Raw genomic sequence first — 15,714 nt, 5'->3', positions numbered from 1 at the left:
CTTGGCAGACAAGTGCCTTAACCTCTGATCCATCTCTCCATCCCCTCATTTTTGTTACATCTTCAAAATGTATTATATCTGGCCAGGCATGGTAGTGCATGCCTTTAATCCTAGCACTTGGGAGACAGAGATAGGAGGATCACTATGAGTTTGAGGCCACCCTGAGACTACATAGTGAGTTCCAGTTCAGCCTGGGCTAGAGTGAAACCCTACCTTAAAAAAATAAAATAGAAAGAAAGAAAAAGTATTATATCTGATCAGTTTATTGATGTTTAAATAGTGTGTAAATACCAACTTGCAGTATTTACTCTCTATAATGTCTTTTACTTTTTTAATCTCAGTACTGGGGACTGAACCCCCAGGCCTTGTACTTGTACTTTTATTTCTTCCACAATCCATTCATTGTTTAAAAGTGTGTTGTTTAGTCTCCAGAAACTGGTGGAGTTCTTGATGTGTCTCTTGTTGATTTCTAGGTTTAAGGCATTGTGATTTGATGTGATGCAGGAAGTTACTTCAATTTTCCTGAATTTATGGAGACAAGCTTTATGGCCTGATATATAGCCTATTTTGGAAAAGGTTCCATGGGCTGCTAAGAAGAATGTGCATTCTGTAGGTTGGGGTGGAAAGTTCTGTAGATGTCCAGTAGGTCCAGTTGATCTATGGTGTTGTTGAGCTTTAATATTTCCCTGTTGATTTTCTGCTTGGGTGATCTGTCTATTGATGATGGTGGAGTACTGAAGTTTCTAACAATGGTAGTGTTGGTGTTTTCTTTTTTTTTGTTTGTTTGTTTTGTTTTTGTTTTTGTTTTTTCAACATAGGGTTTCACTCTAGTCCAGGCTGACCTGGAATTCACAATGTAATCTCAGGGTGGCCTCGAACTCACAGTGATACTCCCATCTCTGCCTTCCAAGTGCTGAGATTAAAGGCATGTACCACCATACCCGGCTTGGTGTTGGTCACCATGGAGTAGATTTTGTTTTATAAACTGTAGTGCACCTGTGTTTAGCACATGTATGTTTATGATTGTGATAAGCTCATGATGGATCATTCTCTTGATGAGTAAGAAGTGGCCCTCTATATCCTTCTTTATTACTTTTAGTTTGAAGTCTATTTTACCAGGTATTTATATAGCAGCACCCACTTGTTTATTTCCATTTCCTTGGAATATCATTTTCCATCCTTTTACCCTGAAGAGGTGTCTTGTCTTTAGTGGTGAAGTAGATTTCTTAAAGACAGCAGATAGAAGGGTCAATTTTTTTTTTGATCCACCCTGTAACTTGTGGATTTTGATGGGTGAGTTAAGATCATTAATATTTAAAGTTAATTACTCTGAGGTTCAAATTAATCCCTTCCATGATGGAGTATTTTATGAAGTTCAGTGCTTCCTTCTGTTTTGTACTTTTTTGAGCCTGGTCTATTTTTGGTTATTGTGATCTTCTTGTTGGCTCTTGAGATTGGTTGTTTAACTGTTCTGTTTGGAGTATTCCCTGAAGTACCATCTGTAGATTGGCTTTGTGTTCACATAATCATAGATTTGACTTTTCTCATGGAAAGTTTTCCTTTCAATATCTACTATGAGGGATACTTTTGCTGGGTAGAGTAGCTTGGATTGGAAGCCATGGTTTTTTCAACTTTGAAGGGTTCCATTTTAGGCCCTTCTGGCTTCCAGGGTTTCCATTGATAAATTTGAGGTAATTCTGATGGAATTGCCTTTGTATGTAGTGAGTTGTTTCTCTCTTGCTGCTATTAGCACTCTCTCTGTTTTTATTGTTAAGGGTTTTAACTAGACTGTGCCTTGGAGAGTTTCTTCTTTGGTCCTGTCTATATCAGTTCTATATCACCAAGTGAATCATTACTTTCAAATTTAACCTTGATCATCATACTCTATGGGCATGGACAGTAGAACATAGCCAGCCTTTATTCTGGTAACCCAATTCCAACAAAATACTCTGCAGTCTTTCCTTCCCCTTAGAAAGTTCATAAGCAAAGCCTCCAAATACAGTTATCTCTGTACTTAACATTTTCAAACTTCAGAATAGTTCATAAAATTTGGCCTACTACTCCAGAAGGCATCTTCAGTTGCAAGTACCAAGTCCATATCCATTCTTCCAAAACAAAATTTCCAAAAGACCAAAGTGTACGTGGTCAGATTTATTGCTGAGCAACAACCCACTCACTGGTACTAATTTTTGTTGTAGTCAGCTCCATGATGCTGGGATGAACCTTCAAACCAGATACAGTTTGTGGGAGGAGCAGGATTAATTTCAGGCCTACAGACTCAGGGGAGGTTCCATAATGGTGGAAGAAGCTGATCCCCTTTACCAAATCCACACAAACAGAGAAACCACCACCAAGCATCACAAGCAATCATATACCCAGAACCCTTGGCAGAGTTCAAGCACTCTGCATACCATAGGCTAGAATTCAGATCAACCCCTAGTAACACATTAAAGCTGAACCCACAATCTGCCCACAGTGACACCTCCTCCAGCCATGCAGCTGTAAATCCAAGTTACAGCTTTAATGATACATTTATGTAGCTGGGTATGGTGGCTCATGTCTTTAATTCCAGCACTCTGGAAGCAGAGGTAGGAGGATCATTGTGAGTTCAAGTCCACCCTGAGACTACATAATGAATTTCATGTAAGCTTGGGTAGAGCAAGACCCTACCATGAAAAACTAAAAAACCCAAACAAAATAAAAACCAGATTTAAGTCTATTGAAGAACTGAAATTCAAATGACCATACCTTCCTTCCTTAAATGGAAGAAGAGAGAGGATGCACAAATTAATACCAAAGGATTAGATAAAGTTGCAGCATAACAGTGGGCAGCAGAAAAACAATACAAGGTACATATACATATACATATATACATGCACACACACACACATATACACACACACACACATATATATGTATATATTCAAATTACAAGATCTCATGTAGGCCATGGTAACCTCAGATTTTCTCTGTAGCCAAGAATGACCTTGAACCTTTGATCACTTTATCTAAGAATTCTGAGCACTAGGATTATAGGTATGTGCCATCAGGCAGAATATATTTTTTTAATATTTTTTCTTTCTCATTTGTTTAATTTGACAGAGAGAGTGATAAAGAGGCAAATTAAGAGAGAATGGGTGCACCAGGGCCTGTAGCCACTACAAACAAACTGCAGATACGTGTGCCAGCTTGTGCATCTGGCTTATGTGGGTCCTGGGGAGTCAAACCTGGGTCCTTGTAGGCTTCTCAGACAAGCACCTTAACCACTAAGCAATCTGCATCTCTCCAGCCTTTAGTAGAGTATTTTTAATTATAATTTTTTATTTATACAAGTAACACTAGAAAATATACTTTAAATTCCTATTTGTGCTGAGTGTGTTAAGAAGCCTTCCTAGACTGGAGAGATAGCTTAGTGGTTAAGGCACTTGCCTCCACAGCCTAAGAATCCAGGTTCAATTCCCCAGTACTCATGTAAGCCATATATTCAAGGTGATGCATGCATCTGGAGTTCATTTGCAGTGGCTGGAGGCCTTGGTGTGCCTATCCTCTCATTCTTTCCCTCATTCACTCTCCCCTCAAATAAATAATTTTTATTTATTTATTATTTTTATTTTAGAGAGAGTCAGAGACTTGGCATGCCAGGGCCTCAGCCACTGAAATCAAACTCCAGATGCTTCCACCACCTAGTGGTCATGTGCAACCTTGCACTTGCCTCCCTTTTGTGCGTCTGGCTTAGATGGGATCTGCAGGGTCAAAAATGGGTCCTTAGGCTTCACAGGCAAACGCCTTAACCACTAAGATATCTCCCCAGCCCAGTATTTTAAAAAAAGAATCCTGTCTAGTTGTTTGGCCTCTGGATCCTTCCACACTGGGAAGTGACACTTGAAAAAACAGACCTCTCCAATGCAGTGCACTCTGTATTGCTTAGAAGCAAGGATTTATGTGCTCAGCGTTTCCCTCATCTTGCCGTTATGAACTGTTGAAGTCTTGTATCTTTTATTACATATTTCATACTGAAATTTACAGTTGGATCTCTTCAAACATATGCATAATTATTTAAAACATGTCACTGATAACTTCAATCAGGAATGCCTTTAGAGTGTCTATCAGCTTTATTTTGGGGCTCATTCCTATCTCTGTGTACCTGGTTATACATTAGAGTGTTCGAAAAGAATGATTTTATAGTAATTGTGGGCCCATAATAGTATTACTTTCTTCCAGAAGAGATTTGTGTTTGCTTCTTTGAGGTGACTTGAAGACTGAGAACTCCCAAATATAAGACCTGAAAACATTCTGCTGTGTAGATTTTTCTAGAATTGGCAAATCATGTAAGAAGATAAGTCCCCCAAAACTAACTTTTGCATTTTTATCATCTGCTGCACCTTGACCCAGAAACTACTGCTGTGTATGTGCCTTTAGCATCTTCAAGGCTTTTTGGGGGGAAGGGGAAGGAAGGGATTGATCTGAACTACTTTGTCCATATTTTTTCTAGAAATGAAGACTTTATCATACGACCTTTTAAAAAGTAGTCATTATTCCCCTTATGTTCTCCTGCCTAGGGCTGAGAAAATGGTTCAGCATTTAAAAGCATTTGCTTGCAATAGCTTGTGGGCCTGAGATCAATTCCCCAGCTGTCCACTTAAAACCACATAGTCATTGGTTTACAGTGGCAAGAGACCCTGGTGAACCCATATACACAAAAACACACAGGCCAATAAATAAAAGCTTAAAGTTCTCCTGCCTTATTGTCAAAACATTTCTGAAAGGCTTCATGGGAATTGTACAAATACTGCAGGTTGACAAGTTACCAAACCTAGGTTTGAGTCATATGTCCCTTGTTCATTAACTTACTATTAATTTCTGAGAGTCTGTGATCTTTTCTTAATTCATGTATTCATCTTTTCTCCAACAGTGACCTTAAGATTAAAACACATAAGTTCCTAATCAGAACCAGGCTATGCTTAAGTACAAGTTCCCTTGTACTCTCTTCCTACACCTCCGTTTCCATACATACTCCACAGTATTTCTTCTGCTCAAAGATTAAACTTCTACTTCTCTATTTCCCTTCAGGTGATTCTAGTCACAAGATTCCCATTTCAAACTTTGAACTTGGGCATGACCAAGCAACTGTGTTGCAAAAACTTTATAGATTTATTCATCCAAACCCAGGAAAATGGCCACCTATCTACTGCAAGGTAATTTCTAGCCACAAAGATCTTTAATATAGCCATTTACATACCAAAAGATACGGAAAAGAAAACATTAAAATAAGAAAATTTTGCCTGTATATTAGCTGTGTATTACAATATGTTTATGCTAAGTTGTTTTCAGTGAAATTATTATACATCTTTTAAATTCATAACTGTGAAGGCTTTTTGAAAGCAATGAAAGCTGAACATAACTTCTACTGGGGTAGATATACTTTTGGCATTCTCCTGAAATGGCTACAGCATCTTTTTACCATGAAGCCTGGATAGTCTCTCTGTATGCATATTGTTCCATGTGATACTACCTTTGATTCAAAACCCTTACTCCTTGTTCTGTGATATTTAGAAAAAAGACTGTGTTTGGCTTTATCTAGTCTTCTAGGCTAAGAGTCAAGAATTTGCACTGAATCTTGCTGCTTATTATAAGTATTAACCATAGTCAGGTTATTTAATCCTTTTTCCTGAACATTGTTCTCTTCATTGGTCTGCCCTAAGTCTTACTTTTCATCAAGTATATTGACATTGCTTTGTAAATGTAACTGTTTACTAAATAACAGTAGGATTTGCTAGTGTATACCATTCTTTTTCATAGTTCTTTCTCAGTTGTCTGTCCTTCTCGCACCCCTATTTAAAAGGCAGTGTTAACCAAAGTAAGTAGGAGAAAATACAAGTGATGTTTCTCCTTCTCCAGTCTGATGACAGAGCCAGAATCCACTGGTGCTTGAAGCTCATGGAGAGGGATTCAGGTAAGCAGAACTGGATTGCTGCAGAAGTATATTACATGTTACCTTGCTGACATACATGTTCTAAGTACCAACATTCACTATATGTTGTTTTCTGTTCACAAATGGAAGAAATAAGGCAAGATCTAGAACTTCTCACCGTAGAGGACCTGGTAGTGGGGATCTACCAACAAAAATTTCTCAAGGAGCCCTCCAAGACCTGGGTTCGAAGCCTCCTAGATGTGGCCATGTGGGATTATTCTAGCAACACAAGGTATTGATGGGATTTTCATAATTGAGTGATGTTGACTTCTTAACTGTATTTTATAAGAAAATATAGTAGGACTGCTTTGTCCTTTTATGCAGTAATCTCCTATTTAGTCCTGGAAATGTATTTTTTAGATACTATGTTGTATTTCTTAAACCATAAGATCATTGATGGAGAAATATATTACTACTTTATACTAAAATCAAAAATACCTTCCAATTCTTTACCACTTAGAATACTTCTAAATTTATTTAGATTTTATTTATTTTTAATTTTTATTAAACCATTTTCCTTATACTTACAAAGTAATACATTAGTGAAATTGTTCAAAAGTTTTTATTTTGTATTTTGAAATAATATGACTTACTGAAAGGTAACAAAAATAGTAAAAAGTATGTTATTCTTTCCAATTCTTCTTTGTAATTTGTTTCTAAATGCATAGACACTTTTCTAAGCCACTTGAGAGTAACCTGCTATTAACATGTTTTTTTGCCCAACTATGGCAATATGTATTTCCTAAAAATACCATTTTTTTAACCATCAAAATCAGGTGGTTGCCATTGATCTAGGAGCAGTATCAGAATTAAAGACCATTTCATAATATGATAGTTATTCTGTGATTTTTTTTTTATAGAAAACATACCTTGGAACCCACTCAATCATGTGTTGCTTTTGGTCAGTATGTCTATTAAGGCTCCTGTAATCTGGAATAGTTGTTGGTCTTTGTTTTTGTTTGTTTGTTTGAGATACAGTCTCACTCTATAATGCAGGATGCCCTTGAACTGAATATGCTGCTCAAGGTGACCTTGAACTCTCATGATCCTCATGGTTCAGCCTCCCAGGTATTGAAATTACAGTCATGCACCACCACTGTGTGCATCCTTAGTCTTACTTTAGCTTTTAGGATCTTGACATTTCTTTGAAGAATACAGTCCCATTATATTATAAAATGGTTCTCAGTTTGAGTTTGGTTTTGTTTCCTCATGATTAGATTAAGGTTGCACGTTGTAAGCAGGGATACAATAGAATGATGCTGTTTCTTCTCAGTGTGTCATACCTGGCAGCAGACCATGATAATTTTAATCACTTGCCTAAAGAGTACCCGTCAGATTTCTTCTTTGGAATATTACTAATTTGCTATTTGTTTAAGTTACATATAACTTAATAAATACCTTATGGGTTGGGAGATGTAGCTGAGCGGTGGAGTGCTACCTAGATATATAAAGCCCTAGGTTCAATCTCGAGTACCCCCAAAATATTAATTTTAAGTATCCTATAGGGAAGTCCAATGAGACTTCCCTACAGGATACTATGAGACTAGATATTCTAGTCCTCATATTTCCAAATGCTAGTTTGGGCATCCAGTGATTTAGTCTGAATTAATTACTCACATGTTTGTGGAACAGTTGGTATTTATTAGTTAGAATTTTAGAAGAAAGAGCTTTTGTTTTTTTGAAACTTTCTCTTTTATATATGGCGTATATATCTGTGTAGTCACAGTTTATTCAGTGAATTATAGTCCATTATTATCAGACTTTATTTTATTTTATTGGTTTTTTGAGGTAGGGTCTCACTCTAGCCCAGGCTGACCTGGAATTCACTATAGAGTCTCAGGGTGGCCTTGAATTCAAGGCGATCCTCCTCCTGCCTCCCAAGTGCTGGGATTAAAGGCATGCGCCACCACGCCCGGCTTCAGACTTTATTTTTATATTCACTGTTCCATATATAGCCACTAGAAGTTCCTTCAAACTCTCGTTTCTGTGACTCTTTGGTATCACCTCAGATATCACCTCATCATTGTGTTTTGGGGGGCACATTTCAAGGTAGGGTCTCATTCTAGCCCAGACTGACTTGGAATCCACTATGAAATCTCCGGGTGGCCTTGAACTCATGGTGATCCTCCTACCTCTGCCCCTTGAGTGCTGGGATTAAAGGTGTGTGCCACCATGACCTGCACTTTGAGTGCTCTTTTGCTTTCGGGCACATTCTAAGCTCATCACTATCTTTAAGCCCCACCCTTGGACTTTCAGTTTCTTGGGTGATCCTTGGTTCCTTAGAGAAGGTGGTGCTTTAGAGGGAGATCCTAGATCTCAATATTTGTACTTGTTTGTTTAGTCCTAGAAGTTATTGAGTATTAGTGGAACCTCTTAAGAAAAAAAGAACAGATAGCAGTTCAGGATTCATTTATAGTGGGTCTTTGAGGGCAGAGTCAAAGTAATTTAAAGTTTGTTGGGAATACAACAAATTTATAAGTTGACATGAAGAAAACTGAAATCTTCATAACATTGTGTTGTAAATCCAATGACAAGGGATATATATATCTGTTCAAATTTTTATTTGCATCTTTCAATTGTACTTTAAATGTTTTCTCATAGATTGAACATGTTTTAGTGATGCATGGAGGGGCAGTTCCTTGATAATTTTACATGTTCTGTGGAAATTTTTTTGATAAAGCTTTCTCATTCTGGTGGAATAAATTTTGGCAATTTGTATTTTCTTAGACATTATCCATGTTCTGTAAGTTTTTAAATCTTGTTTAAAGATAGTCTTAGAATCTTCTCTTATCATGATTTTTATGTCAGCATTTCTTATACATTTGTGCTTTCTCCTTTTCTCCTTGCACTAGCTAGTATATTGTCCAGATCTGTTTTGATGTTCTTTTTACATAATTTCTCTCTTTTTTTCTCAATACATTTTAGTTCTTTTTCTAGTTCTGACAGGCTAGAAATTTAATTATCTCTTGATTTTTATTGATGAGTGTTTAGTAGAGAATTTCCTTGCTTTTTTTTTTTTTTTTTTTTTTTTTTTGAGGCAGGGTCTCACTATAGCCCAAGCTGGCCTGGAACTCACTCTGTAGTCGTAGGTAGGCCTTGAACTCACAGTGATCCTCCCTCCACCTCTGCCTCCTGAGTGCAGGAATTAAAGGTTTGTGCCACCATGACCAGCAAGATTTTTTTAAAGGCATTTTACTTAGATAACTAACAAAGAATTATATGTTCAGAAGCAGCATACAATGCAAGAGAAATCAAATCAGTTGCTGTATCATTTATTTCCTCCTCTTTATAAGTCTACAGCAAAGGGGAGGAGCTTTGAGGGAAAAGAGAATTTTTCTTAACTCTTGGGTTTTTGTTTGTTTCAGTGAGTCCTATAAGTATTTTCACAATCATTTTTGTGTGTGTAAGTGTGGGCACTTGCATGCCACAATGCAGGTGTGTAGGTCATAGGGTGCCTGTCCTCATTTTCTGTCTTGTTTGAGGCAGGGTCTTTTGTTCACTGTTTGTTTTCAGGCTGGCTGGCCCACAAGCTTCCAGGAGAGTCTCCTGTCTCCACTTCCATACTTATACAGGTGCACTGACTCTGATTTCAGATACTTCAACATCTGCCTTTTTTTTTTTTTAATTAGCAAGCAGAGATAAACAGACACACACAGAATAGGCTTTGCCAGGGCCTCCAGCTGCTGAAAATGAAATCCATATGCATGTGCCACTTTGTGCATCTGGCTTTACATGGGTACTGAGGAATCAAACCTGTGCTGTTTGGGTCATTAGGCTATGCAGGAAAGTGCCTTTACCACTAGTTGTCTCTTCAGCCCCAAGAATACCTTTGTTAATTTAACATTGAAGTTAAGAACTAAAGCAAGAGGAAGATGAAATGAGGAGGGCTTTGCAAATAAGAAAGAGTTTTACCAAGGAGGGAAGAAAATAGATTACGCTTCTCTGAGTATTTTATAGATGTATCTAAAGGCAGCAAAAAAGGAAATATGGAGCATAGGACTTTTAGATTATCAGGCAAAAAAATGATTTGGACTGGGGTGATGAGGGTAGAGATGGAGAACAATAGATAAGTTAGTAGATTTTGCTGAAGGACTGAAACTAGGAGAAGAGAACGGAAAAAGAATAGCATAGGCCAATTTAATAGATGAGGGAGAGGAGCAGATTTATAATGTCATGTGGCACAAGTGAGGCATCAGATGAACCATGGGCAGAGGCTGTGATATCTTGAGGTTTCAACACCTCCTGGCTTACAATTGCTGTATTACACAAATTAACATAGTCATCATCTATATTAATGAGAAGAAACAAAGCTCTGTGGGTCTGGATGGTTGTCTCATTCTTTGGTTATGTCTTCCTGTGGTCTTTTTCATGTTGTAGGCTTTCCTTAAGTGTCTGATTCTCCTTGGTTATATTTAGAAATGAGGCTTTAAAACCAAATAGGGTCCATCTTGTTCAGGAGGGATTATCAACTCATCAGTCTTTGCTGTAGGGAACACAAACTAAATACAAAGGACTTTAGAGTGCCAGCAACTATTCTTGCTGCCATGTTCTCTAAGAATAGTTTACTCCCTTGCATAGAGTTTGATATTGATTGACTGCTCTTGAGCAGAAATGGCCTCATAATCTCACATCTGCTTTTATAGACATATCCTTGAGTCTCGCATTCTAGAGTTCTAATAGGCAGATCTTCAGGTGGAGCTTTCTTTTCTTATGCCTCTTATATGAACCCCAAAGGAAGCTTATGTAACTCTTTTGGTTCAGTTTTTCCAGTCACTATTCCTTTATTTTTAAATTCACTATAGAAGCAGTTTTCTGTTTTCTTCTTTGTTGTGGTTATCTATCTATTTGACTGTTGCTTCAGAGGATCTCAGAGACAGGAGGAAATAAATGTGCATGTGTTTTAATTCTCCATCTTGAGCCAGAAACCTCAGCAGTGTTAAGTAGTGTGAAGAGGTGTAGCTTCATATTGTGTCATCACTGCAAAACATTTTCCTAGTTCAATTTAATAAGCTTTTCCATTTAACAAAAATCTGGGCAGGTCATAGGTTCTGTGACATCATGGTCCTTGTCCTTGGTCTCCTGTCTAACAACAGTGAGGCACGTGAAGACACTAGAGGGGACTCCTATCTCAGTGGGTAATGTTACAGCAGATGAGAGATAAAGAGAAAAAAATTACTGCACATCACTTCTATGAAGACTTTGAAATACTTCATTTTAATGATGTAGTTGGTTCTTTTAAAAATCATATTTCTGTTTTGTTATCCTATTTTATCCCATCTCCCCAGCCCCAATCCACTAAGGACTTCTCTTTCTAGATTGTCCTTTTCCTGTATTTCATCTCCTTTGTTTTGTCCTCTTTTCATGTGAAAATGTTGATGGGTTTAGAACAGTGAAAGTATCAGTAATCATTTAGTTCTGTTGGATAATCAAGTGCCTGGTCAATGGCCTGAATTGGGGACAGATAACCAATTGCTGACACTGGGATATTCATGCAACAACCTATGGATTTAGGGTAAAGTTTTCTCCACCCCAGCAAAGTACTTCTGCCCAATCAATCTTTTCTCTCTCTCATTCTCTCTCACTCACTCACTCGCTCTCATTCTCATTTAAAAAATCACATATATGGGGGCTGGAGAGAAGGCTCAGTGGTTAAAGGAGGCATTTGCTTGCAAAACCAAAAGCTCAGGTTTGATTCTGCAGATTTGATTACACATAAAGCCAGATACATAGGGATGGAGAGATTGCTTAGCAGTTAAAGCACTTGCCTAAGGACCACTGTTCGATTCAGCCCCCATGTAAGCCAGATGCACAGGTGACACAAGTACTCTAGGTTGCACATGTGCACAAGGTGGCTCATGAGTCTGGTGTTTTATTGCAGTGGCTGGAGGCCTTGGTGTATCAGTCCTCTCACCCTCTTGCATAGAGCCAGGTACACAAAGTGGTGCATGCATTTGGAGTTGTCTGCAGTGACAGGAGCCCCTGACTGGCTTGCTCTCCCCCTTGCAAACAGATGACAAAAATTGAAATAAAATTTAAAATTACATTTTATAGAAACAAAGGTTTCTTTAGTACCTATTTATACCATCTCTAGTTTTGTGTGTTCTCATCTCTCCTTCCCTTTCCTATGCCCCCCCTTAGACCTTCCCACCCCTGTATTCTGTTTCTCCACTTAGTTGTCTACTATCTGTGCCCTAATCTCACCTTTCTTCTGTCTCCAACCCTCATTCTAGCTTCCTGACCACTGCTACTGACACTATAACTTACAAACAAATCTATTCCAAGTTAGATCTGCATCTGAGAGAGAATTTACAGCATTTGTTTTTTGTTTGTTTGTTTGGTTGGTTGGTTGGTTGGTTGGTTTTTTTGTTGTTTTTCAAGGTAGGGTCTCACTTTAGCTCAGGCTGACCTGGGGTTCTCTATGTTGTCTCAGGGTGGCCTTGAACTCATGGTGATCCTCCTACCTCTGCCTCCCAAGTGCTGGGATTAAAGGTGTGTGCCACTTTGCCCAGCTTTACAGCATGTTTTTTGAGCATGAGTTAACTCACTTAGTATCATTCTTTCCAGGTCCATCCTTCTTCCCTTGAATTTCATAATTTCATTTTTCTTAACAGTTGAATGTAGTTTTCCTTTGTATACATGTACCACCATATCATTACCCATTCATCAATTGATGGGCATCTGGACTGGTTCTTTTTGCTAGCTATTGTGACTAGACCATCAACAAAGAAGACTGAGCAAGTTTCTCTGTAGTTAATTAAATGAAAAGTCTATAGAGTATTTGCCCAGTAGTGGTATAGGTGGGTCATATGATAGATCTATTTTTAGGGTTTTGGAAGAACTCCATGCTGATTTCCATAGCAGCTGTATACATTTGCACTCCCACCAATAGAGGATGAGGGTTCCTCTTTGTCCACACCATCAGCAGCATTTGTTGTCATTTGATTTTTTTGATGATAGCCATTCTGACCAGAGTGAGAGGGAATCTCAAGGTAGTTTTACTTTTTATTTCTCTGGTAGTGAAATATATTGAACATTTCAAGATGTTTATTGACCATTTGTATTTATTCCTTTGAGAATTCTGTTTACTTCTCTATCCCCATTTTTTGACTGGATTGATTGACTTTTTGAATATAGCTGAGTTTTTTGAGTGGCTTGCATATTCTAGATATTAACCTTCTGTCAGGTTGATTTGCTGTACAAAATAGCTTTTAGTTTCATGAGATCTCACTGGTTGAGTGTTTGTCATATCCTCTGGGCTGTGGGAAGAAGGGGTTTATTTCAGGCTTACAAAATCCAGGGGAAACTCCATCAATGGTAGAATAAGTTGTTTATTTCTATACATCCAAGCAGAGAGAAACAATAGCAGCAAGCAAACACCAACACTAGGTAGCACAAACTGTCAGAGCTCAAACTGCTCTCTCCACACCTTTGAGGTGGAATTCAGAGCTACCCCTAAACACACCTTAGGGCTGGAATCCAAGATCCATCTACTTTCCCAGTAGGGCTCCACCCATTGGAGATTTAAAATTCAAGCCTCAGTGTGTGGGGCTGTACTTATTCAAACTACCACATTCTGCCCAGAGTGAGAGAGAATGGGCATGCCATGGCCTCTAACCACTGCAAATGAACTCCAGATATATGTGCCACTGGTTGTGCATCTGGTTTTACATGGGTACTGGGCAACTGAACCCAGGTCCCTAGGTTTTGCAAACAAGCACCTTACCTCCTGAGCCATCTCTCCAGTCCTGTTCTATGTATTTTTCATGTTTCCAAAACCAAAACCAGGTGTGCAGCAACTCAGCCATTGTTAATCCAGAGAGGAAATGAATCTTGATCTTGAAGAGAAGGATAGAATTCTCCCTTTAAGTCATATCCTTGTTACTGAGTTTGCATTCCTATTCATTGAGCCTTTTCTGTGTTGGATTTCACCCTCAGGCATCTTTTTCATTGTGTCAGTGCACAACAATTGGCCCACCCTTAATAGGGATAATCTCTTTAACAGTTGTATCCTCAGCAATTTACAATCAGTCTCTGTGCCAGTAACTTTAAATTTGGTTGAATTTTTCCATCTTTAAATCATACATCTTTTAGTTCTATATCTTCTGCTAAGTACATCAGTCCATTTTTTTGTTTTGTTTTGTTGTGTTGTTGTTGTAAGGGTCTGAGAATTGCTGAAGAAAGACCCCAGACTCAAATAGTATGTAAAAACAAAGAACATTTATTCTGCATAATCAGCTAGCATGTGGGGGTCAACCATTCATACAAAATGGTGACCCTGAGACGAGCATGCAGGCACCTTTTAAGCACACTAGGGGAATTTTAGGAGGGGTAGGTCATCTTCTAATGTGATTGGCTAAGCAAGCAGCAGTTACATTTGTACACCTTTGATTGGCTGTGGCCCAGATTTTACCATCCTTGAATATCTTTAGAAATGTTTTAGAGACTTTGCAGGAACTGACACAGCCCTGGAGCCCACTATTTTGGGCAAGTCCTTTTTTTGGTCATAGTTCAGAGGTATTGCAGGAACTAACTCAGGCCCCTGGGCCTTTGTGGTTTTTCCCAGAAGTCTTGCCTCCCTCTCCAGGAAACTGAAACTTAGGCCTAGCTGTAAACTGGAGCAAATTTGATCCTTTCAATTGTTTGTTTGTTTGTTTGTTTGTTTTTGGAGGGGGAAGGGTTTGAGGTAGGGTCTCTCTCTAGCCTAGCTGACCTGGAATTCAGTTTGTCATCTCAGGGTGGCCTTGAACTCATGCAGTATTCCTACCTCTTGCCTCCTGAGTGCTAGGGTTAAAGGTGTATACTATCACACCTGGATGTCCATTCTTTTAAATTCAGTTTTGCTCAAACTCTCTGGGCACAATCAGTAGAATGCAGCCCACTCTTACGCTATAGCTCAACCACAATGAAGTTCTCTGCTGTCTTCTTCCCCTTTGAAAGTTCATAAGCCAGGTCTTCTCTTTGTACTTAGCATTTTCACACTCTCACTGGAATAGTCTATAAAATTTGGCTTACCACACTGTGAGGCTTCTGTAGTCCCAAGTTCCAAGACCGTCCACATTGTTCCAGCACACAAGTTCTAAAAGGCCAAAATCCACATGGTCAGATTCATCATAACAACACCCTATTCTTCTGATTCCAAATTACTTTTATAGTCAGCTCCATGTTTCTAGGACAAACAACCAACAAGACACAGCTTATGGTAGGAAGAGGCCTAGGGTTTCCAAAAACCAAGTGAACACCATCAGTGGTGGAAAAAGCTGCTTACCTCTACGTCCAAACAGAGAGAAACAACTGCAGCAAACAAACATCAACACTAGAAAGTACAAACTGCCAGAGCTCAAATTGCTCTCTCCACACCTTTGAGCTGGAATTCAGATCTGCCCCTAAACACACCTTAGGGCTGGACTCCAAGATCTGTCCCCATTGACACCTCTTCCTCAGTAGAACTCCACCAGCTGGAGACTTAGAACTCAAGCCTGAGTCTGTGAGGCTAAATATTCAAGCTACCACATAGTCCACTGATCTGTGTGATTGTTTTGTGCTAGTACCATGATGTTCTTACTTCTATTGCTTTGTAGTATAACTTGAAAGCAGGTATGGAGATAACCACCAGCAGTATCTTTTTGCAGAGGACATGTTTGGCTCTCCAAGGTTTTTTGTAATTCCATATGCCTTTTAAGATTATTTTTTCTATTTCTGTGAAGAATGGGACTAGAATTTTGATTAGAAATGCATTGAGTTTG

The 15,714-nt window shown here is 38.6% G+C and overlaps 1 protein-coding gene across 2 annotated transcripts in view; it reads left to right on the top strand.

Annotated features, from left to right (window-relative positions):
- Mael (maelstrom spermatogenic transposon silencer) overlaps nucleotides 1-15,714 on the top strand; it is a 38,884-nt gene that overhangs the window by 10,237 nt on the left and 12,933 nt on the right. For both annotated transcript variants that reach the window (XM_012947363.2, XM_004651945.3), the window contains 3 exons: nucleotides 5,071-5,195; nucleotides 5,899-5,953; nucleotides 6,062-6,203. In XM_012947363.2, the coding sequence (XP_012802817.1) occupies nucleotides 5,071-5,195; nucleotides 5,899-5,953; nucleotides 6,062-6,203 (322 nt within the window). The remainder of the gene's footprint in view (nucleotides 1-5,070; nucleotides 5,196-5,898; nucleotides 5,954-6,061; nucleotides 6,204-15,714) is intronic.

The sequence above is a fragment of the Jaculus jaculus genome, chromosome 1, assembly GCF_020740685.1.
Source record: "Jaculus jaculus isolate mJacJac1 chromosome 1, mJacJac1.mat.Y.cur, whole genome shotgun sequence".
NCBI lineage: Eukaryota > Metazoa > Chordata > Mammalia > Rodentia > Dipodidae > Jaculus > Jaculus jaculus.
The sequence above is the reverse complement of the archived record's forward strand: the minus strand, read 5'-3'. Positions and strand labels throughout refer to the sequence as shown.